We start from the raw sequence: 25,340 nt of genomic DNA, 5'->3' as shown, positions 1-25,340 counted from the left end.
ATCTCTTATCCCGGTACTTATCTTTCTACCCCTACTTGAAATGCAAGGTAGATCTTGCTGGCATCAGCTGACTCCTTCTGGCTGAAATACAGGGTCACATGGTTTGCTCAGTACCCATTTTAGTACTTGGGAACGAATCCTGGATAAGTACCTAGGTACCACTGTACCTGTATACTGAATAACAGTAGATCCCAAGTGTTTCATACTGGAGTTTCACTAACTTTACCTGGAAAGGCCCTCAACTGCTCCTTTGCATTGCCTATATACAATACCCAGCTAGATGGACCCCGACCCTCTTTCATATAAAGAGATTCCCCATGTTCCTGTTATTTTTCATTTTCACGAAAAACATAAGTTGTCAACTGTGCAGTATGAAAAAGTCATCTTGCTAAAACAAAAAAGTAAAAGCCAAGTTTCTGAATGGAATACATACTGAACGTTCAAGCAAATTACTCTGCAAGAAAAAATACGTCGGCCTAACCCTAACCCTACAGTTAAAAAATGCCCGTGGAGGCCATTGACAGCACACTGGGCCCCTGAACTCCACGACGCCCCTCAGAAAAGCCGAATCAGAAACACCCTCGATCGGCGGGCTAGCCCATTCCTGCGGGACCAGCCCGGGAACCTGTATAAGTCTCGACCGATTGCAGGAGAAAGCGGCCGAAGCGCGGCCTGACGTTCTGCTACTCAGGGCCCTACGAGCGCGATCGTACGCAGGTTCCGGGGCTCGGTCTTGATGAGATGGCGGAGGAAGGAGTGCAGGCCGAAGCCGAAGCCCGACGAGCGGGCGAGGAAGGCGAGCTGCGGGTGAGGGGCGTCGCGGAGCCGTCCTCGCGGCGCCTGGTGCTCCCCCCCTCCTGGCTGTCCCCGGCGGGCGAGTTGCCCGCGAGGCTAGGGAGCTGGTATCCGGCCCTAGAGGTCTTGGACGTGAGCGGGACGGGGCTGTCGGTGCTGGGCCCCGAGCTGCTGGACCTGGCGCATCTGCACACGCTGCTGGCGAAGAACAACCGGTTGGGGTCCCGCGGGTCGCTCCCGAAGGGCCTGGCCAGCGCCCCCCTGGGCCAGTCCTTGCGCCTCCTCAACTTGAGCGGCAACCGCTTCACGTACTTCCCAGCCTCGCTCCTGGGCCTCTCCCGCCTCCAGAGCCTCAGCCTGGGGAGCAACCGGCTCCAGAGCATCCCCCCCGCCATCCAGGAGCTCAGCAGGTGAGCCGGCTCGGAAGAGGGGCCAAGAGGCTCCCGGGGAAGCCGGCTACGGGTGGCCTTCCGAACCGAAGCTTAGGCTGCATTTTGCGGGAGGTGCACCAGTGCCCTCGATCGAAAATGCGGCGAGGCTCGCTGCTGTTCCTCGAAATGTGAGCTCTGCTTCAGTCAAGGCACGCATCTTTTAGGAGGTCTCAGTGGTTTTATACTACCAGGTTATTTCAAGTAGGGCATCAGCTCATTCGGTGTTTTTCTTGAGTATTGATAATCTGGGGGTGTTCTATACACAAACTCCCAGTAGTCTCTTTTAAAAAATGGATTTATTATTTGCTTCTTTAGCCATGCTTTTGGCGGGGGAGAGACCTCATTTCATCACACTTGCCATATTTATCTTTTACTGATTTTGTTGTAATTTGTTTGTTTCACTGATGTGACACAAATTTAATAAATTATTATAATTATTTAGAACTTTTATATTAGACTACTTGTGTACTGCTAAAATATAGGCAACCAATAGTTGACACCAGAAAGCTTTAACCAGCCTTTATGACCATTTAGTAGCCTTCTGGATTATTGTAGCTTTGGTTGAATGCACTTAATACAACATACTTGAATGGCTTTAAAAAATATCAGACGGTGCAAAGATAATATTTATAAAAAAATACAACATTATTTGAATTTTTTTTTTCATCCAGGCTATTCAAAATGTTTCGTATTTTTGTATTTTTCAATTCCCACAAACTTATTTCATAATTATATTTTTGGGCACAGAAAAATCACAATCTGCTGATCTTGTATCTCTAGTGAGATCTACAAAAGAGTGTAGGGCAGACATTACAGTATGGGAGTAGGTGGTCTTTCAGGTAATTTCAACACTTTCATTCATTTTAACTTCAGTTATAGTTTAATATAAGAGTTTAAGAAATGTCTTCAGGATGAGTTTGAGAAGTGAGTTGGAGTTTTATTTTTTATTGGATTGGTTTATTATCGCCGCTTAATGCTCCATGATACAGCTAGATAGATTCACGCATATACACAAAGATACAATATTAGATTGTCAGCTTTGTTTTGGCCCCCTTTTTCACAAGAAGGTCATGTGGGAGAATTGTAGCTTAAAAATAAATTCATAAATCTTTTATTTGGAAATATCAATTTGGCCATCTACAAAATTGTTACCTTGAATCAATTTTTCTCCAGTGAAATGCAAAAGCTAAGTTTCTTCCTCTTTTCCATATTTTCACATTTCAATTGAAAAATACAGCCTCATTTCAGGAAGTAATAGTTGAAAATTATTCTTTTTTAACAGGCAGGGAATAGTATTTGTGACCAATTTAGACCAATTTCATTTAGTTTAATATATTATTGTGTTTTGTATTTTCTCTTTATCTGTATATTTAATGAATATTGTAATTTAATTTTGTTCATATAGATACCTTGTAATGAAAACAATGAGGGGGGTTAATCTTCAATTTATACAGTATTTTTATTTTCTTTCTACTATCTGTTTTACATATTATAACACTAGGAATGTTCAGTCACAGTAAGTGTTTTTCTCTGTTCTGCTGTTTTGGAAATAAAGCATATTAATTACACTGAAAAGCAAAAAATGGGAAATATCAGTGAGTAACCATAAGAAGCCTGGGACATGAACAATGGTTTTTGGGAGTATAATGGGTCTGAGTGTGCACCAATTTTCAGGAATAGTCTTTTATTCTCCAAGGGTCCTAGTCATAGAATCATGACATACTCAAGTAAAAAAGAAATCTTTGTAAAGGGGAGGACATATCTCAGAAATGAGAGTGCAAATGTGCAATTGCAAGCCTAGCTTCCAGTTCAAATACAATTGTTCCAATTTTCATCATTTTAGTCCATATCTTGTTTTCCAGTCACTATTGCCAATATTTCAACTCAGGGACAGTTTGTTTAATCTGTTCTAATCTCTCATTGTAGTTTCCTATGTTCTTCCCTTTTCAGTATGATCAGTTTGCTTTATATATTTAAGAGGCTTCTGTAAATTTAGAAAAAATAGTGCAAGATCCTCTTGAAAATAATTTTAGAATAATACTAGAAATAATATTTGATAAGTATCTGTTTAATACTTTGCACAATTCCATTTTCTTTTAGAATCTATTCATAGCTGATTTGCAGATGCACAGTCATGTAGTATATTTTTCTCACTGTCTTATTATTTTCTGCTAGTATTCTCCATTTTGCTACGATGTAAAGGTGTTGCAGGCATTGCCTTCAAACTTCAAATATCACCTGGTAATTAATTTTGTATATTTAGAGGCATACTATTTCTGAGTATTGTGGTTATGTGTTTAATTACTAAAGTATTGTTACTATTAATTATTAAAGAATAGTTTAATAGAGCTAAGCTTTACCACAAAGTTCACTACACTCTAATGCTAGAATTAGAGACCTAGGTCCAAATATCTATTCATTTGTGAATTTAACAGATGACCTTGTGCCAATTGCTTCCACCAAGTTAGTTTTTATGTGCTGACTTGAGCTTATAAGCAGACAGAATGTACTTATAAGGAACAATATTGTATCACGTCAAGATCAAAGTTCGCTTTTTCCCATTAATGAGCCGAGGTGAGCCGAGGTGGCGCAGCAGTTAGAGTGCAGTACTGCAGGCCACTTTAGCTGACTGTTCAGCAAGTCAGCAGTTCAAATCTCACCGGCTCAAGGTTGACTCAGCCTTCCATCCTTCCGAGGTAGGTAAAATGAGGACCCAGATTGTTGGGGGCAATGTAAATATATATATACATTGCTTACTGGTGTACACCGCTTAGAGAGTGCTTGCACTTAAAGCGGTATATAAGTCTCATAAATAAATAAATAAATAAATAAATAAATAAATAATATACTGAAGAGGCATAAAAACAATTTATTATTTATAATTTGATGTGGACCAATGTGGTTTGTGCCAGTTCTCAATTGGTAATAGATGAAGCAGCAAAGGTAATCTAAATAGGACTCAAGGTAAATCCAATAAGCTTTATTAGAGGAGGAGTGCAGCAGTTGCCTCTCTAGCCTCACTCAGATTTACCAGGGTTCATGTGGGCTTGGCCCAATAATGGCTTGTATTATTTTTCTTCTTTTCCTTTTGCATTTCCTGGGGGAAAATAAAGCATACTTGCCTAATATCAATGCTGTCAATGTATTGCTGTCATTACTAGATCAGGTGTCAGATAGAGCCATGGTGGTGCAGTGATTAGAGCGCACCACCAGCTGCCAGCAGTTCGGCAGTTCGATTCTCACTGGCTTAAGGTTGACTCAGTCTTCCATCCTTCCGAGGTTGGTAAAATGAGGCCCCAGTTAGTTGGGGGCAATATGCTGACTCTGTAAACTGCTTAAAATGGGCTGTAAAGCACTATGAAGCGGTATATAAGTCTTAAGTGCTGTTGCTGTTGCTATTACTTGATCAGGTGTCAAATGACTCCTCCCAAATACTTCGACAGAAATAAACAGAAGAAAATAAAGTCACCATGGCATCTCACTCAGCAAACTGGCAGGGCATTTTATTGTCTTTGAAACCTCTTCTAAAATAGGATTATGGCCAATCAGAAATATCAATCCAGATGCCTGCTACCTTCCTGCAAATACAGCTTTAAGCATAGGCATCTTCAAAGGGGTGGAATGGGAAAGGAATGACAAACCATGTGTTGTAATGCAAACTATGGCTGCTGTACTTGTATCCAAATTGGAATACAAATACAGAGATTGGGTTCACTTCATGATGCATGTTTCATAACTTTTACATGTACCAGAAACCTACTGCTTTGAGGACCTTGTAATGCTGTGCTGAGTATTGATTTCTTTCTGAGTGGTCTCAGCAACTGTCTGGCAGATAGAAATTCAATAGGAAACACTTATTCTCTTTGGGAGGCACATATCAGAGCTTGGAGACAGAAAGAAATTATTTTTCATCTATTATTATTTTCTTGATAGCATTTTTTTTAATTCAAGGGACCTATCTGGAGGAACGTAACCTGATGAACCATTTCCTCTACCTTTGCTTTTAAGTTTGTTTGTTAAAGTTTCTTTAATGTAATCATTTTGTAATATATAAACGGCTGAGGTCTACTGATTTATGTTCTAAATGACATGCTGAATCAGTACTCTTATTGGAAATGGATGCAAACTGTATGTATTGATTTTTATTTCTCTTTCAGTTTAGAATTTTTATATCTTGGAGGAAATTTCATTACTTCCATTCCACCAGAGTTAGCAAACCTGTCTTCACTAAGTTACCTAGTCCTCTGTGATAACAGGATACAGAGTATTCCACCTCAGTTGGCACAGTGAGTATATCTAGCCATGTTACTCTTTTTGATATCTGTGTCCTGAATTTAGTTGCCTATAAAACTGATAACTATTTTCTTTTGAAGCCTTTTTGTGTGAAAAGGAGAATATCTTCTATATATTAACACAATCTCACAATGCTGCATCACAGTCAGCAAATTGTACAATAATTGTACATGCTGATCTATAAATTATACTGGTAGATTGTGATTACTGTGAGCTCAAATAGTGTGATATTTGATTTAGCGAAAATTATATACTATTATATTAGATATACTATTTCCATTGAATGCTGAAACCAATTACAGATAGTGCTTGAGTTACAACAGCATTTGGGACCAAAACTTCCATTGGTAAGCAATACTGTCGTAATGTAAAGTATGACATCACATTATTACATGACTTGTGATGGCAATCCCTGCAGTCTCTGTTGCCATTATTAAAGGAGGATTGTGGCTTGTTAAGCAAGTACCTCCTTGCAACTTTTTGCTGGCTTCCAACAACCAGCAGGAAATTGCAAGTCTTAGGTGGCTTGTAAGCCGGCCACAGGCAGGTAAGTAAGTGGCTGCTTTCAGTGGGAGATCGGATGCATGGGTCACCATAGAGACGTAGCACAAGTGCAGTGAGGCTCAGGGAGCGTGCACATGTGATGGAGATGGACAGCTGGACTTGAAATGGCTGCTGTTGGGTAAGAAAGGTGTGTAAATTTGCCAGGTAACCATAGCAAGAGTGCAGCAGGGCTTGAGGAGAGTGCTCAGGGGTGTGCAAGTGGCAGGGTAGATGTAGCACAAGCTCAGCAAGGCTCAGGAGGATGTGTGAGTGGCTGGGGAGATGCAGTGCGAGCGCAGAGGGTCTGTGACCCAAGCAACTTGTGATCTTCCTTGTCAACTTCTCCAATGAGTTTACTTTTGGGAAGCCTGTAGGGAAGGTCTCAATCATGTGACCTTGAGTAACTGCAACCACCATAAATGTAAGTGGGTTGCCAAGCACCCAGAGCATGATTACATGACTGGAAGTGCTGGGATGGCCAGAACCTCAAGGACTAGCCAACAAATTCCTTCACTTTTTTAAATAAATATTTTATTAATTTTCTATTTTTACAATCAAGTGCCTAATAGACAACATGATGAATGAGTCCATTAGTAATTCCGTGGTACATGTAAGCTTCTTCAAACTAAATCCATTATTACACCCTCCAGTACATCCTCTCTTCTTCTGGTAATAGACATTTTTCCACACTAAGCAAATACAATTTTTATTATTATTAGTAAATATACAATTACCTATCATTTGTTACATTTTTCTAATAGTGTCAATAATATCAGTTTAGAATATCTTTTCTAACCAAAGAATATCTTAATTGCATTTGCACTCAATATCCATTTATTCAGTCCATATCCTGTTTTCGCTTTTTTCAATTTTAATTTCCCATCCATGTTCAAAATATCCTAATCATTTATAATTTCAGAACAAGTTATATTTGGGTAACCAAAAACTTCCCTTATTCAAAGTTCTTAGCATGTTCTTATTTCCCTTTTCATACTAAGATATAATATTCTGATTACAAATCCTATGTATTTAGTTATAATAATACTTCTATTTCTAGCAATCTATTCTTAACTATATTCAAACATCTAATTGGTAATGTAACATCCTCTCTAATAGGTCAAAGTTTCTGTTTCCTCCAGTCTTACTCTAGCTTTCTTCCTTTGATAACTAACTTTCCAAGTCAGTACATCTGGATTGTCAAATAATTCTTCCTCTATTTTTATGTATATTATTTGAAACAAGAAAACAATTTGGTTATCCAATATTATTATTATATCTTCTGAGTTTTCATTTATCTGAGTCTGGTCATTTGTTTCCTCCTTTGAATCATCAATATTTGTGTCAGCATTCTCTAGTTTTCCTTCTATTTTCTGGTTGCTGGTTCCTTCTCTGTAGTATTTTTGGAAGAACTAGCCCATTGATGTTCATTAAACAGCCTCCCTTCTTCTCTGGTATCCCACAATTCTGTTAACGGCTTTAACTTCCATTCCATCAGCTCTCCTTCCTTATCCTCCAGTATGTTCTGAAATCTTGGTTTATAAAATGTCTTTTCCATTTCCAGTATTATCGTTGTGTCTTCTAAGACTTCATTTATCTGAATGATCAGTAGTTTCTTCCTTTAGAACCTCAATGTTTGTATCAGCATTCTCTAGTTTTCCTTCTATTTTCTGGGTTGCTGGTTCCTTCTCTGTAGTTATTTTCTGAGTTTGTAGATTTAAATTAGAAAATTGGTCTTTTATCTCCTTTGTGTTATTTTTAATCTCATCATGAGCTAAAGCAATTGTTTCTTGTATTAATTTCAACATGGAGAGAATTTCTTTTCTTTCTTTTTTTTGGTAATTGTCTTGGTAATATGGCAAACTAAGGCTTCTGGAGACACGTTAAGGATGGTTTTTTACTATTTAGAGCTAAGCATTTTATTTTTTGTAAGCAGCCTTTATACATTTATTCAACCAACCAGCTGTTCTTAAACCTCCCCTAATCAGATATAAGTAAAATTCAATTTTTTCTGTCCAATGAGAAATATATCCTTTCTGTCCAGGGAGAAGAAAGAACCAGTAAACGTTGTTTAACAATCAAGATTTATAATCCAAAGTGTTCCATCATATCAGGCTATTATAATGTATGTTTCTTCTACAGGAAAATAGTTCCACAATACAGTTCTGAAAGTCATTATTTGTGTTCATAGTTCAGACAGGCCAGTTTTAGAGTAATATTATCATCTCTGTCATACAGATAAGCAGCTCCTAAGTCTGTTCCTTTTTCTCAGCTGCAATTCTCAAAAGTAAAAGCCTCCAAGACCAGCCAAAGTCTTATCCAATTTGCCAGGATTCTTTTAGGCATAAATAAGTTGTAGTGCCATAATTCAGCACTAGATGTCATCAACATCATTTTTCAGTTTTTAAATCCAAAACTTATATTGTAAACTTTTCAAGTTTTTTTTTAAAAAGTCTTAAAAACACTTTTAGTCCCCAAATTTCCAAGCCTTATATATGGACGCATATGGTTAACAACAGGCACTCATTCGATTTCAAGGGAGCAGAAGCCATCACCCAGGATGCCTCCAAAGGAGGACACCTGCTGAAGGAGGCCTGGCTCTCCAACATGGATTCAATCAATCGATGCATAGAATTGCCCCCGGCATACCAGACATTAAAAATACACAAGGAGCAAGTCAGAATGCGGATGGCGCTTACCAGAGGCAGAACCAGAACCGGAGAAGGCAGTCATTGCATGGCTAGGCAAAGAAAGGATTTGGAGGGAATAGGGACGATAGGAATGGATGGTGAAATATTGGAACCACGGATGGATGGATGGGGTGAAAAGGAGGGAGGAAGTGAGCATGGTGAATGGTCGATGCTGCTGGATCTGGGCGCGCGGTCTAGGGTGACAACTGAGGGAGAGGGAGAGGGAGGGCGAGTGATGGGCACACTTCCAGGATGGGGTTAATGGGGCTTGACTAACAGGATTCACAGAAATAAAGGGGTAAGAAAGGGTATATCCTGGCCGCATTATTATTTAATCTATACATTAATGACCTGCCAGGGTTAACGAAGGATTCCATGCCGATGATCCTAAATGCATACTGTAATAGCTTGCTCTATGTCGATGATATCCTATTATCGTATTCACAAGTAGGATTGCACAGACTATTAAGAAGGTTAACTCCTATTGCCAGGACACCTTCCCTAATCATCAGTTAATCTAAATAAAAAATCATGGTGTTTGGAAAACATCATGAGAGACATAGATGGCAATTAGATGGTGAACCAATTGAACAGGTTAACACTTTTGTATACTTAGGCATAATGTTTTCCAAGACTGGATTTTGGGTTTGCCATCATCAATGGAGCACACTTAGAGCAAAGGCTCATTTGAATCTACTGCTTAAATTAAAGAATCATAGTTATCCAGGATCCCTTGTTCCATTAATCAAAGTATATATAAAGCTAAGGTTACTCCTATGCTTTTGTATGGAGCAGAGGTTTGGAGTATATACTCAGTTACAACACTAGAACAAACGCAGTCTCAGCACCTGAGATGTATTTTGGGCATAGATCCAAGAACATCTGCTGCAGCAGTTAGAGCTGAACTGGGAATTCATACAATTCATGCTCTATCCAAAATTAGAATATATAATTACAGGCATAAAATTAATGAGTGATAGACTCCCAAGTTATGCCTACTAGAGCAGATAAAATTACAATCACGAACTTCCTGGTTCACTAAATTGACAAATTTTGTAAGAAGCTGTGGCCTTCCTGTCTCTTACGTAATGGGGGAACAATCTAAAAAAAGAGCTGCCCAAAGAATTATGGATACTGAAGCACAAAATGACATAGCCATTCTTAGTAAGATTGGTAACTTGAAATGGCTGAGCAAATACAAACACACTTGTCAAGCAGACAGCTATTTGAAGTTACAACTGCCAAAATATCTTAGGGAAATATTCACACGAGCAAGATTTGAACAGCTTGACACAATGGTCAGATATGAGAAATTCCACTCTATATCCTATAATGGACGTCTCTGCCATCAGTGGAGTGGCAGAGGTTGAGGACCTGGTTCACATCCTATTTTACTGCTGCCTATATAAGAGGGTGAGAGATAGGTACCTTGGCCTATACACTAAACGAATGACCCATTGGAACCCCCATACCAAAATATCTTACCATATGTGCGGTCAGAATTTGAAAATTACATTTAACACAGCACAGTACCTGAGCAAAATGGTTTGGCTGAGATTGGCATATGTGAGACTGATTGGGGTAGATTGTAGGGGTGATAGTAAAATACAATTTTATCATATTTTATCTATTTACATCTTAAATTGCCCTATTTGATTCTAATTTCATTTTAAAAATATATTTTATCCCAATTTCGTTTTAAATTGTATTTTATTTCTATTTTATTCTAAATTATATTTTAACCAATTCCATTCTAAATTATTTTACTGCATTTTAGTATAACATGTGTTTGGAACGCTGCACTTTGATATGGCCCATAGGCCAATCAATAAAGGTATTACTAAGTAAGCAAATAGGGAAAACAAACAGAAGTTTGACAAGGGCCAATGCTACTTCAGAAAGGACTGTTAAGAAGAGATAGGATACAGTTTATAAAACTTGAGAAGGAACCTCACCATTCTCGTCAGGAGGATATCAAATGAGAATAAAAAGTAAGTGTAACTAAAACACAGAATCAAATATACTGAAAATTATGTTATCCTTGAATTCATGATATCTACACTGGAGGAGGACGAACTGAGAAGAGCTACCTAAAAGTTGAACTTTGAAAATGGATTTTAATGAACTTCAAAGGAAGATAGATCAGATCCATTGGCTTGAATTCCTTGAAAGAAAAATGCAGGAAGACGGGAAAATCTATAAAACAATTCTCATAACAGAAAAACAGGATAAATTCAAAGGTACCACTGTGTACATGTGCAGTTTCTCTAAAATACTTCAGAGAAAAAGCAAAATTTACAGAAAATGGAAGAAAGAAAATATAACCAAAGAGGTAGGATGTCAAGAAACTGTAGGAACTAAAGGCTAAAGTTCAGAATGTGGTGAAGCTTGCTAGAGATAGCAAAAAGAATAAAAAGATTCTTTATGTACATTAGAAATGAAAGTAAAACAAGGCACTTCTGAAGAAAAAGTGGTGAAGCAGTAATGGACAATGGTGAGAAGGCAGAATTTCTCCTATTTTGTAACTATTTTCCCCTCTGAAGATAAATAGAGCCCTAGCTGGTCATTATACTGCAGAGGAATGAGAAAAGGGTAATTTAGGATAGACAAGAAAAGAGAACTTAGCTACAAGTAGATCTCGCTTACTGACTGCCTCATTTGGTGTTCACTCAGTTTCCATGGTGCAAAATGAATAACTGATCAATGCAAATTTATGATCTTCAGCATGTCCCTCAGTCATTCAATTATCATTACAGTCTATATACATTATCCTGTGCCTGACCTGTTGCTTCCCTCCCCCTTGCAGAGCAGAAAGATTGGAGAGAAAGAGATTACAAGAGTTAGCAAGAAAACATCAGCAAGAGAGTAAGCAGGGGAATACATCAGCTGTTTGGGTAGAACACTTGCGACTCCCAGTTCCAAGTGTGCTCTGGAATGCCAGTTATTTTGATGTGTATTCCCCAATGTGAGCCTGCTTACTCTCATGTAATCCCTTTCTCCAACAAATGTAAACACAATATTAATTCCGTTCTTGCTAGTTATCCCAGTACCAGCATAAGCATTCCAAAGGGTGGGAAATGGACAAAAGGAAAGCAGAGTCATTGTGCTGGAATCTCCAACTAGACTGGAGGGAGAGATTAAGAAGTTGCTGAGCTTAGACTCCCTGCATTGCAAAAAAGGGCACAGGTCTGAGCTCCCCCAGAATTTCTGAAACTTCATCTGACTGTTCCCAAGGAAATATCACATAGGTGATTAAAATAAACCTTCTGCTTGAGATTATTCACAAGTTGCTTGTGCCTGACATTCACAGTCATGTGATTTCCCACTTAATGATTGCTTGCCTAAAAACAGAGAAGCTGGTCCAAATTGTGGTTGCTAAATGAGGTCTGTGTGTAATTTAAAAAAATTCAGAACCAGTTGACTTACATTCTACAGCACTGTAGTGTACAAACTTGCAGACGTGATTGCAGTACCAATCTTAGTAATCTTGAAAAACTTCAAAAGGTTATATGAAATCCTAGAACACTGGAGGAGGCAACCCATCTTCAGAAGAAGGATTTGAAAACTACAGATTTGATAGCATGACATCTACAGTAGGCAAGGACTTTGACCAGATTGTCAAACAGCATGTTGATAAGTGCTTGGATATTTTCATGCTAAAATTAATAGGCACCAGCAAGACAGCACAAACTTTCTTGCAAATAGATTGTCCAACTTCGTCTCCTTTGATAGAATTGCTGTACTTAATAAGTGTAATCAGGGTAATTCCCTAAATCTATTACACTCAAAAGTACATATGTTTGTTACAGAGCCATGCATATTGTCCTATTTTGGTTTATTACAAATTAGACTCATTTTTAAATTACTGAATTCTAAAAAGCAGCTTCATTATTCTAAAAATTAATAAGTAATATAGAGCTTTCAAAAAATGCAAAAACACTCTATACTATAAAAAGGAAAAGGCCAGCATATAGTGGAGTTCAATGACTAAAGGAATGGTGAAAAGCGAAAGGCTTTGGTTATATTAGTCACAACATCTGCAGCTAGTCTGATAAAAAAAACTACAAAAGAGATGGTTTGCATCCATCAAAGAAAGGGATTGAGTAACTTGGCATTAAATTTACGGATTTTCTGGAGAAACATTTTAACTAAACAATGGGGACAAATAGTTGATTGATACAGAACATTTCTGTCCCCAGCAATCTAAAACTAATAGGGTTATCAGTACTTGTAACATGCTGTAGATGTTTGTGTGCATAAGAATCTCAACCTTGCTGTTAAGGAAAATCAAACTTTTGATAGCGTGTGCCATTTTGATAGTGTGTGCCATATCATGTGCACTAATCAAACTGGTGGTAAGGAAGTAGAACTGGGGCACAAAACAGATTATATAGAAAGTAAACACAGGGTCAGTCAAAAAGGACTCAAATGTCTATATACCAATGCACAAGAGTATGAGGAATAAACAGGATGAATTAGAAAATCAAGAAAATGAAGGGCAGATGTGATATTGTTGCCATTATGGAAACTTGGTGATATGAAACCCACAAATGGAATATACAGCTAGAGGGATTTAAATTATTTTTTAAAAAAACAGACCAAATAAAAGAGGAGATGGAGTTGCACTATATATAAGAAATAACTACATCACTATAGAAATAGAGCACAATGATGAAAACTGTCTTGAATACATTTGGGTCAATATAAAAGGGGGGAAGACATTTCCATAGGTGTATACAATAGGCCACCCAACCAAACAGGAACCAAGCGGAAGATCAAACAGGTTCCTGACAAACCTAGCAGGCAACTTTGTTTCCCAAAAGGTAGAGAAGGGAAATAGGTAATCAGCCATATTGGGCTTAATTCTCACTAGCAGAGATGAAATGATAGAAAGTATTTAAGCTACAGGAACCTTGGGGGGAGTGATCATGCAATATTGAAATTCAACATTATGCAATATTGGAATTCAAGCATTAGAATAAAGTCAAACTAGAGTCTTGGACTTTAAGAGAGCTAATTTCAATAAACTTAGAACTTGGGAAGGATTCTATGGATGCAAATCCTCAAAGGGAAAACAACCCAAGAAACTTGGGAAACTTTGGAAAGTGAGATTATAAAAGCTCAGTCTAGCACAATACCAATGAAGAAGAAAAATAACAGGTCTCAAAAAAACACAGCATGGCTGCATAAAGAACTCTCTGCTACATTAAAAGACAAAAAGGACAAGTATAAAAAGTGGAAACGGGGGCACATAACTAAGGCAGAATGTCAGCAAATAGCCCAAGCCTGCAAAGGTGAAGTGAGGAAAGCGAAGGCTCAAAATGAACTAAGGCTTGTGACAAAAGTCAAAAATAACAGTGAACGAGTGGTCCATTAATGGGAGAAAGTGGCAAGAAGGTGATAAGCAACAGGGAGAAAACAGAACTGCTTAACTGCTCATTTTTTGCATCCCTCTTAGGCAAAAGGAAAAAACAGTCCAACTTATCAAAAACAGTACTATAAAAAACAGATTAGGAATACAAGTTAAAATAGACAAGAAAATGGTAAGTAAGCACATGTCCACCTTAGACAAGTTCAAATCACCAGGACCAGATGGATTACCCACCAAGGTTCTGAAGGAACTGGCAGACGCTATCTCAGAACCACTGAACTATATCTTTCAAAGATCCTGGAGCACCGGGGAACTACCAGAGGACTTGAAAAGAGCTGATGTAGTTCACATCTTCAAAAAAGAAAAAAAATAGATCCAGGAAATTACAGACCTATCAGCCTAACGTCAATACCTGGGAAGATTCTGGAAAAGGTAATCAAGCAATGAATCAGCAAAGTCATAACCAAAGGCCAACATGGGTTTGTCAAAAACAGATCTCATGCCAGACAAATCTTATTGCGTTCTTTGACAAAGTGACAAAATTAGTGGACCAAAGGAATGCGGTGGATATAATTAGTTGGGCTTCAGTAAGGCATTTGATAAAGTAGATCACAACCTACTATTTGATAAGATAGAAAAATGTGGGTTAGGCAGCATCATCAACAGATGGATTTGTAATTGGCTGGCCAACGTGTAGTCCTCAATGGAACTTTATCCACATGGAGGGAAGTATGCAATGGGGTACCCCAAGGCTCTGTTTTAGGCCCAGTACTCTTCAATATCTTCATCAATCATTTGGATGAAGAACTCATTAAATTTGCAGACAACACCAAGCTGGCAGGAATAACCAACACTCCAGAAGATAGGCTTAAGATACAGAAGAATCTTGATATACTTGAACATTGGACGCTATTTAACAAAATGAAATTCAGTGGTGAAAAAAGCAAGGTTCTACATTTAGGCAAAAAAACCCAAATGCACAGGTATAGTATAGATGGTACCTGGCTCAATAGTCATAACTGTGAGAGGGATCTTGAAGTTCTAATAGACAATCACTTAAATATGAGCCAGCAGTGTGTTGCAGTTGCCAAAAAAGCTAACAGAGAGGGATAGAATCAAGATCATGTGAGGTGTTAATACCATTTTATAATGTCTTGGTAAGACCACACTTGGAGAGAAGCGATCTAGAACTAAGGAAAAATTTCCTGATCAGTGGAACAATGTGCCTCCAGAAGTTGTGATTGCTCCAACACTGGAAGTTCTTAAGAAGAGATTGAATAGCCATTTGTATGAAATGGTATATTGTTTCCTGCCTGAGCAGGAGGTTGGACTAGAAGACTTCCAAGGTGCCTTCTAACTATTATTCTGTTCTGCTCTGTTAGTACTGTAAATGCCATAGAAAAATCCTTCTCTGTGTTCATATTTTTTATAATAGCTTCACCATGCATATTAGGGAAGTGCATTGTTTAATACACAGATAAATAATATCTGTCATCCTGGAAGAGGGTTTGTTGCTCCTTTTGGTGTACTTGATGGTAGAGTCTTACCATTATTTTTCCTGTTTCTGATTTTCCAGGTTGCATTCACTTCGCTCTCTTAGCCTCCACAATAACTTACTGACATATCTTCCTCGGGAGATCCTCAATCTAGTTCAGCTTGAAGAACTGAGTTTGCGTGGGAATCCTTTGGTTGTGAGGTTTGTCCGTGAACTGACCTACAATCCTCCAAGCCTCCAAGAACTGGCTGGACGCACTATCAAAACTCGCAATATTCCTTATGTTGCTAGTGATCTCCCTGGAAATCTCCTTCGATATTTGACTCTGGCCAGCAATTGTCCTAATCCTAAGTGTGGAGGTACATTATTTTCTCTGCTTTTAAGAGAAAATTAAGTTTAGAAATCAATAGCACTTTTTTCAAGACATTTGGGAAACTATTTTAATGTTTTTTTCCTTAAATGCTAGGCTTAAAATAAAAAAAAACTCATCAGTAATTTTTATTTTTATTAAAAAAATTAAAATACAAAGCACAAAAAATTAACAAGAATAAACAAAAAACAAAATATTTTAAAAGTGCATTAAAAAAAGACACAAACACATATACATATATTATTCCCCTTATTGAACACTGATAAATATATTGCAACAATATTAGTTTCCCACCCCTTGTAAAACAGGCCCCAAACATTTTTAAACTTCTAATTCTATTTGCAAATTATTAACCTGTTATCTATCTATCTATATTAATGGCAAAATAGTTAACAGGTAGAAAAGTGATGGCGAACCTTTTAGAGACCAAGTGCCTAAACTGCAACCCAAAACCCACTTATTTATCGCCGGGTGGCAGGTGGGCGTGGCCCACTGGGTGGGTGTGGCTGTGGTGTTCATGGCAGACTGGGTGGGTGTGGCCAAGGCGGGCATGGTCACCTCAATGTTGCTCATGGGGAGGGATGCCTGTGGGGGCCGGGCAGGATTGGGGGAGATCCAGGGGGGTCTCTGGCAGGTGGGGCAGTGGGCAGGAGGCTTGTACTGTGGGGTGAGGCAGGGTGGGGCGAGGGTGCCATTGTCACAGGGCAAAGTGAGGCAGGGGCCAGGGAGGCTGCTGCCTCATACCATCGGCCCCCGCACACAGGCCAGTGACTGCATGGGGGCGACAGTGTCCATCAGCAGCCACAGCCTGCTGGCCCCTCGACTGGCGCACTCTGGGCTCTGCAGCCCACCACCAGCAGTTACAGAGAATCTGCTTCTTGAGCTGGACGGCCTGCCGACAGCTGAGGAGGCGATGCAGTGGGAAAAGGAGAGCATGCAAGGCCAGGAGGGATGGGACGGGGGGGAGGGAAACCAGTTGTGCTGGGATGCATCCAGCCACATGGGACCTCGGCAAGTTAGCGGGCGGCTGGTTGAAGAGGGACGGTGGCCATCTCTGGGGCATGGTGCATGTGCCCACAGGTAAGGTGACCAACTTTTTTACAATGAAAAGGAGGACACAAATAAATTGAAGAAAAAATATCGTAAATAAAAGAAACTTTTATTCATTTCAACAATAATACAGACAACTTGCACGTGCAAAGTTTGCTAGCCAGGTGTTTTGGCGTGCTTAGCAGCAATTCCTATTGGCTTTCGAAAGCCAATAGTGGGAGTAGCACAGCTCATGCAAAATTTGAAAAAAAAAAAACATCAAAAAAAGGTGCCGGAATGCCGTTCTGAGCGTTCTATGAGGGGAAAAAAAGCCCTGCAGATTAGTCTTCAAATATCGAAAAGGAGGGCATGAAGGAGGACACTTTTTGAGGGAGGACAGAACTTACAAAAGGAGGACTGTCCTCCCTAAAGGAGGACGGTTGGTCACCTTACCACAGGGAGGGCTCTGAGTGCCACCTCTGGCACGCGTGCCATAGGTTCGCCACCACTGAGGTAGAACAACAACAAAAACGAGTAAAATTTCAAAACCCTCTTGTTAACAAACTATTATTGCATTCAATTTGTAGAAAGTTTACCACAGCTTCTTATCTATCCCAAATAATCCCAATAGATAATTCTGATTCGTCCTGGATCAAATATCCATGTTTGTTTCTTAATACCATCTCTTATCAATTGTTGTCCAGTTTAATATAATAAATCCATTCTCCAAAGTCGATCTACCTTCCCCCAAAAGTCCAGATGAAATTGTTTTCCAGGTTGACTATGATAAATCCATTCCCAATCTCCTTCAATCTTCTTAGGGGAAACCAATTGATCACATACCCTTTCAATTAGTTTTCTGCTGTTGTAAAGGAATGCAACCCTGAACTTCTGGAAGGCATGTGCAATCCTCTCAGTTAGTTCTAAGTCTGTAAGATCCATATTTCTTTTAGTGCCCTTCACCGAATCTACCACTTTCAAATCAAATTTCTTTTATGAACATGATTTAACAACAGTTACTTGCATCGGGGCATTTTTTGTAACCATTATTATTTTGTCAAACATTTTAAAAAAGTTTTCAACATGGGTTTGTATATTACCAAATAGTCTTTTTTTCAAATGCCTATAATCTGATACAATGTGGTCTTGTAACCTAGCAATGAGAGATAAAACTCCTCAGAGAGAGGGAACAAAGTACATTGAAGTAATATTCCTCAGAGTGAGAAAATGGAGAGACAATATTTTTGGATATTTCGATCGAAGATAATAAAAAATAAAAAAATAACCTCCCGACTATTTGCAAGCTAATAAAAGACAAAATCCCTGTAGTGAAAATCCAATATAAATGTAAAACAAGTCCAAACACTTTCACTACTCAGAAACATGCCGTGACTTTCTTACAGAGAGGCAAGAGTTATTCAAAACAGTCAAAAAGATCAAAGGTAAAGGACAAAAAAACCCACAGATAAAGCAGAAGTTTAAAATAAATCAGCATTCAACCAGCCGGTTAACATTTAGACATAAAAAGCAAATCAGAAGAGAAACTTTAAAAAGTGTAATTAAAACCCAGGCTTGCTTACAAGAACGATCATCCTGCCATAAGGATATTAGTTCTGGGTGAAAATGCCAATTTTTATAATTTGTGTTCCAGTTACTTAGAACTGTCAGATTCCAGACATTTTATTAAAAGGTATATGCCTTTTAATAAAACTTGTTAGTCAGAAAAAATGCTGTGGAACTCCAATTTTTTTTTTGTCACAATAAACATGTTCCCTACATTGAACTCAATGGTATTTATTTCTAAATAAAAGTGAATAGATTTTTATTCTCTATACCTCAACCCAATCTAAAACACTGATGTCCAATTTAATTTTTGCACCTTCCAAAGAATTGTGTAGCTGGATTGGAATAAGTTCCATCTACTCTATTGATATGTTTAAAGAGCTGATAGCCAACAGCTATATAACCAACCAACCAGCCCCTCAAACAAGAGACAGTGGTACCATTGACTTGATTTAGTTTAGCAGCTGTCATAAACTAAGGACCTAATGACTTAAAACACATGGAAAATGATGTATGTACATGTTTATACAACAACTGCAAACACTACTTTAAAAACATCCTTTCTTCTCTCTTTAGGAGTCTACTTTGACAGCTGTGTCCGCCAAATAAAATTTGTCGATTTCTGTGGGAAGTACCGTGTTCCACTGATGCACTACCTTTGTTCCCCTGAGTGTTCTTCCCCTTTCAGTTCTGCATCTCAGAGTTCTAATTCCCAGAGTGAATCTGATTCAGAAGATGAAGCCATTGTTGCTGCACGCAGAATGCAAAAGGTTCTTTTGGGATAGGAAGAAAAGATAATACAAGAAGCAAGTGCCTGATGTCCTTTGGAATGGGCTTGCCTATATTATATTATTCACTGAAAATGCACCTGTAGAATTATCCATGAGAAAGCCACTAAATGCCTTAGAGGGAAATTAGTGTAAAGACATCTTACAGCTTGCTACCTGGAAGGACACTCTTAAAGCTTGAGATGTTTCAGGAATTCTTGGCACTGGTGACTTGTTAGAGATGTTTTAAACCAGGGGTGTCAAACTGCCAGCCTCTAGGCCAGATGCGTCATGCCGAAACTGCGCCTACCCCATTGCCGGCAATGGAAAAAAATTGCGATATGTCGCGACACGTCATGTGACATTGCAAGTTTGATACTCCTGTTTTAAACTTCAGTTCTGAGACTGACTTTAAGGTGGATTTTCTTTAATCACTGTGATAACATGCTTATCTAAGAATACAGAGTAGGAGTTCTTTAGTAATGTGTTTAGCAACTGTTGTACTTGAATATTGTTCTTCCCATAAAGCTGCTTGGGCTTTATATATTTATTTTTTAGCAAAATTCCTCCAAAACGCACAAATATCAAAATGTGTTACTTCCTTCTTATTTGGTTTCACTGCCTATGATCAAATGCTATGCTATAATAGCGTTAATGTGCCTTTCCATATTTTTATACCAGCTTCATTTTTCTGTCCTTCAGTGCATTGTTAAATCATACCTCCAAACATTTGGCAGCAAAATTATTGCTTTTTGGTAGCACTTTTCCTATTTTTTTGACCCAAGAACTGAAATAGGTATATTAATGCAGGGCAAAAGACAGACAGAAAAATTGTATTTTGTCAGGTAAATTGCCCCAGTTTCCTCCACAGGGGCTAAATTCACTCGGCTGCTGCAGTGCTCCCTATGGCTTGTGCTCTTGAAAGTTGTGGTTCACCAGAATTGGGAGTTTCTAATTTCTGTGTTATGCTATAGTGCATCACTAGTGCCTTCCTTGGGTTTTCTTCTTGAAGACTACCATTTTCTAACTTGTGAGAAATATAAAGAATTCACTGTTCAAATTCATTTAAAGCAAAATTGCATTTTTTTACATATACCTTGGTGCCATTATTTGCCACCTTTTATGTTATGGGTAGCATTCTATCATATATAATTATCTGTACATGTATCCATATATTTAACATAATATAACTTTATTTTGTAAAAAGTCAGACATTTTTACCAATCCGTTTATTTCTTCTATTCCCTTTATTGCAAAGTTACTTACATTATATCCTTCCTCTCTTCCCTTGTTCATACTCAAATTTGATCTTATCATACATGCATTGCCTTTTTGTAAGACTTTGACCCAAACTTCCTGCCTCTTACATTTCTAAGCATGTTGAATTGTTGAAGATACCTCATATATTTAGGGATACTTCTAGTCTCTACAAAAGATAAATATTCACAGAGGAGTTGCTTTTTATTAGACATCACTAAGTTTATCAGTGACAGTACGTTGGTGAACTTAGGCAATCATTTTTTAGCACACAACAGTCGCACTATCAGACAGTTGTGACTCCCCTTTTCATACAATAGATATGCTCTTCTCTACAGATTTGTGGTTTAATCTTTGTTTTTTTTTTTTGAAGCGGTGTTTCCTTTGCAGACTGAATGAGTATTATCAATAGTAATCCCATGTTGAGTGCTGAGTAAAAGTAATACTTTTGCAATGAACAGCCTCTTTTCTGAATCATGTTAGGAATGCTCTCAGCTACATAGAAGGCTATATGTATAAGTGAGAAGAAGGGAATCTCACATAGAAAAATCCCTCCATTTTAGGGAGAAAGGAATGCAGTATTATTAACTGGGATCTTTGCAAGATTTGTGAAAGAAATTGGGAGCTACAGCTACTTCTACTTTTCCATTGTGGCTTCTGCCTCCAGTGAAAGATTATCAGTTTGATAGGGTTGGTTTGTGGACATTGCATGAATACATATGTATCATTTACTCCCATGTCTTTGAAATATATATATATATATATATATATATATATGTAGGTCTTTGGTTGTTCGGGTTTTATCCCGCGTAAAATTGGAAGTGTCTTGGCGACGTTTCGACGAAGTCCCATTCGTCATCTTCAGGCTGGTGTTTTCAGCTTCGTGCTTCGAGCAGCAATGTGTGGTCTTAGCTGTTTCTTCCTTTTAACTGCCAGTGGGGGTATGAGCTGATTGGGTGGGAGCTTGGCTGTGTTCTGATTGGGTGGAGGTGTGTTCTGATTGGTTAGGGGCTTGGCTGTGCTCTGATTGGCTGGGGGGTTGGCTGTTGGCTGTGCTCTGATTGGCTGGGGGAGTGTTCTGTTTGGTTGTGCTCAGGTTAGTCTGAGTTGCAGGGGGGTTTAAGATTTTGGGCTGCCTTGCTATTTTTTGGCTTCACGTTCGTGGTCGTGCCTGATCTTCATGGAGGGTGTCAGTTTGCTTCATGTATGGATTGGAGGGGTTTAAAGTGGCTAATGATGCAGCTGTGGTCTGGCTTCTGGTTTGTGGTCGTGCCTCATCATCGGTGTGGCTTTGGGTTTGCTTTTTGTGTGGATGTGTGGTGGTGACATCCTGTGTAGTTTTTGTGAGTGTGGGTCTGGTATCATTTTTTGTGTTAGGGAGTCGTTTGTCAACAAGGGCGGGTTTCCAAATGGCTGGTAGGCGGCTTCGTGCTCCTAGAAGCACGAAGCCAAAAGCACCAGCCTGAAGATGACGAATGAGACTTTGTCGAAACGTCGCCAAGACACTTCCAATTTTACGTGGGAGAAAACCCGAATAACCAAAGACCTACATACAAACACCCGCGAAAACCTCAGAAAACATACACATATATATATATATATATATATATATATATATATATAGAGAGAGAGAGAGAGAGAGAGAGAGAGAGAGAGAGAGAGAGAGAGAGAGAGAGAGAGAGAGAGAGAGAGAGAGAGAAATCTTATGGAGTGGATATGGTATGCATCCTTGGCCAGAATCCCCTATCAGATTAATTTATATTTAGATTCAGATGTCATTGAACTCTTGTTTCTACCAACCTCAGCCAACTGCAATACAATAGTGTATTGCAAGTTCTTCAGCATCTAGAGAACAAGGATAATCTGAAATAACTTTCACAAAGAATGCCTTTATAAGTGTTCAAGAAATGCTGCTTTTAACAGTAATATATATTCTTTCCCATATTCCCTTGTTAATATAAGCTAATTTACTAAAATTATCAATAGAAAAAATCCTTTTTTATCATAACATGAAATTAATATTGCAACTTCAATTTAGAATTAACTCCTATATATTCACTAAGTCTGGAAATAGATTTATACAGAGTGTTTTTAGACCTGAACTGGATTATTATTTCATTTTAGCATTATAATTGCAACTGATGCATGTAAGCTTATATTCATTCAATCTGCAATTTCCATCTTGAGAAATAGTCTCATCTTTCCTCTAAATGTTTTATGTCATATCAACCCAATTCATGATTTTGGAGAACTTAAAATGTTTGTAAATTATTTGATGACATTTACGTTGGTTCTAATTAAGGTACAATCTAACTGAATGTTTGTTACTGTTTTTCTTAGGTATAAGATCTCTATTTTCTCTGTTAATTTATTAATGATTTATATGCTTAATTGAATCTTGATACTATTTGATGTCAGTCCTATACAGGTAAAACTTAATATTGATTCTTGTTTAATCTGGCATTTTTGATAATATGCTTAGGCAATATACATTTTCTGGTTTTTCCATGGATTGATCTTATTCTAAACTGTGATTCAAAATATTGTTTGTACATGTGCTCCACTCACAGGCTTGCAAGTTTTCATTAAAGCATTATTTAGATTTTGTTTTGATTCTTTCTTTCCATGGCATAAACAAATGCCAAGTCTGAATGTCCTTAATGTCCTCATTTCTGTGGCTGTGTATTCTTCCAATCATTTCTTTATCCATTAATGCCAGAGGGAAAGTTTATAAATTAAAAATTAGCAGTTTAGGATCTGTACAGAAAGTTTGGAGACAATATCTGAAGCAATTTGCATAGTTTTTGTATATTTATATTTCTCACTAGTTAAACTTTAAACAGTTTTCTTGTTGAATATTTTAATACGCTTTGCTTGATGCTTATCACTCTTTCTCAAAGAAAGTTGAGTAGTTTTTCTGATTTCTTAAATTTGTAAAATAGTTTAGATTTCTTGCCAAATAATATCTTTGTCTTTTAATTTATATTTTATTTAGGATTATAGATCAAAGATATTTAACCAACAATGGGAAATAATCATTTTTATCATGTTGTCTTTTTAACAGTCATCAATGGGCTTTTTGGTGAAAAGAGTATTGATGTTCAGACAGATGTTTATAGTATAATAATAAAGTTTATATCTTAGAAACTGCCAATAAGGAACATTCATATTTGTATAGCAACTTGGTTGAATCTAAAAAAAAGTCACATACATGGTATAGAAAGAGAAATTTAGAACACATATTTAGGAGACATGGTTTCAATAATCTTAGACAAGATCTAGGCAATATGTCAGGAGAAAAGGAATGCAGGAGGGATGGAAACTTACACAAAATAACATATTGAAAATATACTCACATACCATTCCTTTTAAAAAAAATGGAAGGCTGCTTAGGACACTTGAGTTGAAAAAAGAGACTGCTATAATAAATATTAGCAAACAGAAAATAAACTGCAAAAAATAACTAAACGGTGAAAAGAGGCTAGGGTGGCAAGGGAAATTAAAAGCATTGAAAGGATCCCTTTTTTGCTATACCAGTCAAAAAAGAGGTGATTTACTTCTAGGAAATTATGTTTGGTTAGCAACAGGTGACAGGGAGAAGAGACACTTCCTTTGCAGATAGGCCTCCAGCATAGCAACTAACGAAAGGAGAGAAGAAAACAACCCAAGGCAGGTTGGAGTAGATAGGGAAAATTTGGCTAATATGAATCAGTTACAGGTCAATTACAGAAACTTGAAGGGGTTTGTGATGGCATCTTGGAGCCCCTTTCTGTAGTTATAGTGCCTGAAGAACTGAGAAATGCAAATGTGGAAAGGGGGGGGAGTAAATGGTAGACTAATTAACTTGACACATGCTAGCAAAACGTGGAACAATTTATAGGTAGTCGTCAACTTATAACCACACTTGGGACTGAATTTCTGTTGCTAAATAAGCGATCCCCAATCTTTCCAGCTGTCTGGACCAGCGGCAGCAGCTGTGAGGGAAAAGGGGATGGTTTCAGCTGTGCACGCTGCTTGCGCAAATGCAGCTTTGCATGCTCGCCTGCCACTTCCAAGGCCTGGTTCCCAATGAGTTGCAGCCGTTGTACCTGATCTTATCATCCTTTTGGACATGGTGATTAAGTGAATCATTAAGTAACTATGGTCACTAAGCAAATCCAGCTTCCCCATTAATTTTGCATGCTGGAAGCCTCCAGAAGTTCATAAATGACGATGACATAATCCTGGGATGCTGCAACTCTTGTAAACACATGCCAATTGCCAAGTTGATTGTGTGACAGTTGTAAATGCAAGGACTAGTCAAAGATCACTTTTTTCAGTCTTCATAACTTCAACTTTAATGGATGGTTATAAGTCAAGAACTTGTATAAAGCAATTGGTTTATAAACATTTAGAAAATACATAGAAGGTAATAATGAAAATAATGAATTTATGTAAAATAATGCCAAACTAACCTGAGCATTTTGATATAGAGAACAATTTAGTTGACTTTGGGAATACAATAGGCATGGAGTGCGCATAGATTTACTTTGGTAGGAAAAAATAATCAAAGAGGCTCCATTTTAACCAAGTCATTGATTAATATGACTACAGTATATATATATATCCAGTTAGAGTTTGTAACCAACCCCCTTTTTTCTTGCAATAAACTTAACTAATGATCCTTACAAGAATCTAGCTTTTATGGTTGTGAGCAAGAGGCTCAACAATGGTCTTATTGAATGTCTTCCAGCCTTGGG

At 38.0% G+C, this 25,340-nt stretch overlaps 1 protein-coding gene across 1 annotated transcript; it reads left to right on the top strand.

Annotated features, from left to right (window-relative positions):
* The first annotated feature begins 676 nt into the window (after positions 1–676).
* Positions 677–20,988, top strand: LRRC58 (leucine rich repeat containing 58). The gene is made up of 4 exons (XM_039366619.1): positions 677–1,205; positions 5,384–5,512; positions 15,697–15,974; positions 19,154–20,988. The coding sequence occupies exons 1-4, from the start codon at positions 742–744 to the stop codon at positions 19,360–19,362; spliced, it is 1,080 nt and encodes a 359-aa protein (XP_039222553.1). The 5' UTR covers positions 677–741; the 3' UTR covers positions 19,363–20,988.
* The last annotated feature ends 4,352 nt before the right edge of the window (positions 20,989–25,340 follow it).

This window comes from Crotalus tigris, unplaced genomic scaffold, assembly GCF_016545835.1.
Source record: "Crotalus tigris isolate CLP2741 ecotype Arizona unplaced genomic scaffold, ASM1654583v1 scf7180000020347.5012614909:4044961, whole genome shotgun sequence".
In the NCBI taxonomy this organism is placed as follows: Eukaryota; Metazoa; Chordata; class Lepidosauria; order Squamata; family Viperidae; genus Crotalus; species Crotalus tigris.
The sequence above is the reverse complement of the archived record's forward strand: the minus strand, read 5'-3'. Positions and strand labels throughout refer to the sequence as shown.

Excerpts from the sequence above, each read along its gene's own strand:
- LRRC58 (XM_039366619.1), top strand. The coding sequence starts at position 742 with ATGGCGGAGGAAGGAGTGCAGGCCGAAGCCGAAGCCCGACGAGCGGGC. Across the intron at positions 1,206-5,383 it reads GCCATCCAGGAGCTCAGCAG|TTTAGAATTTTTATATCTTG; the intron begins GTGAGCCGGCTC and ends TTTCTCTTTCAG. Across the intron at positions 15,975-19,153 it reads TCCTAATCCTAAGTGTGGAG|GAGTCTACTTTGACAGCTGT; the intron begins GTACATTATTTT and ends TTCTCTCTTTAG.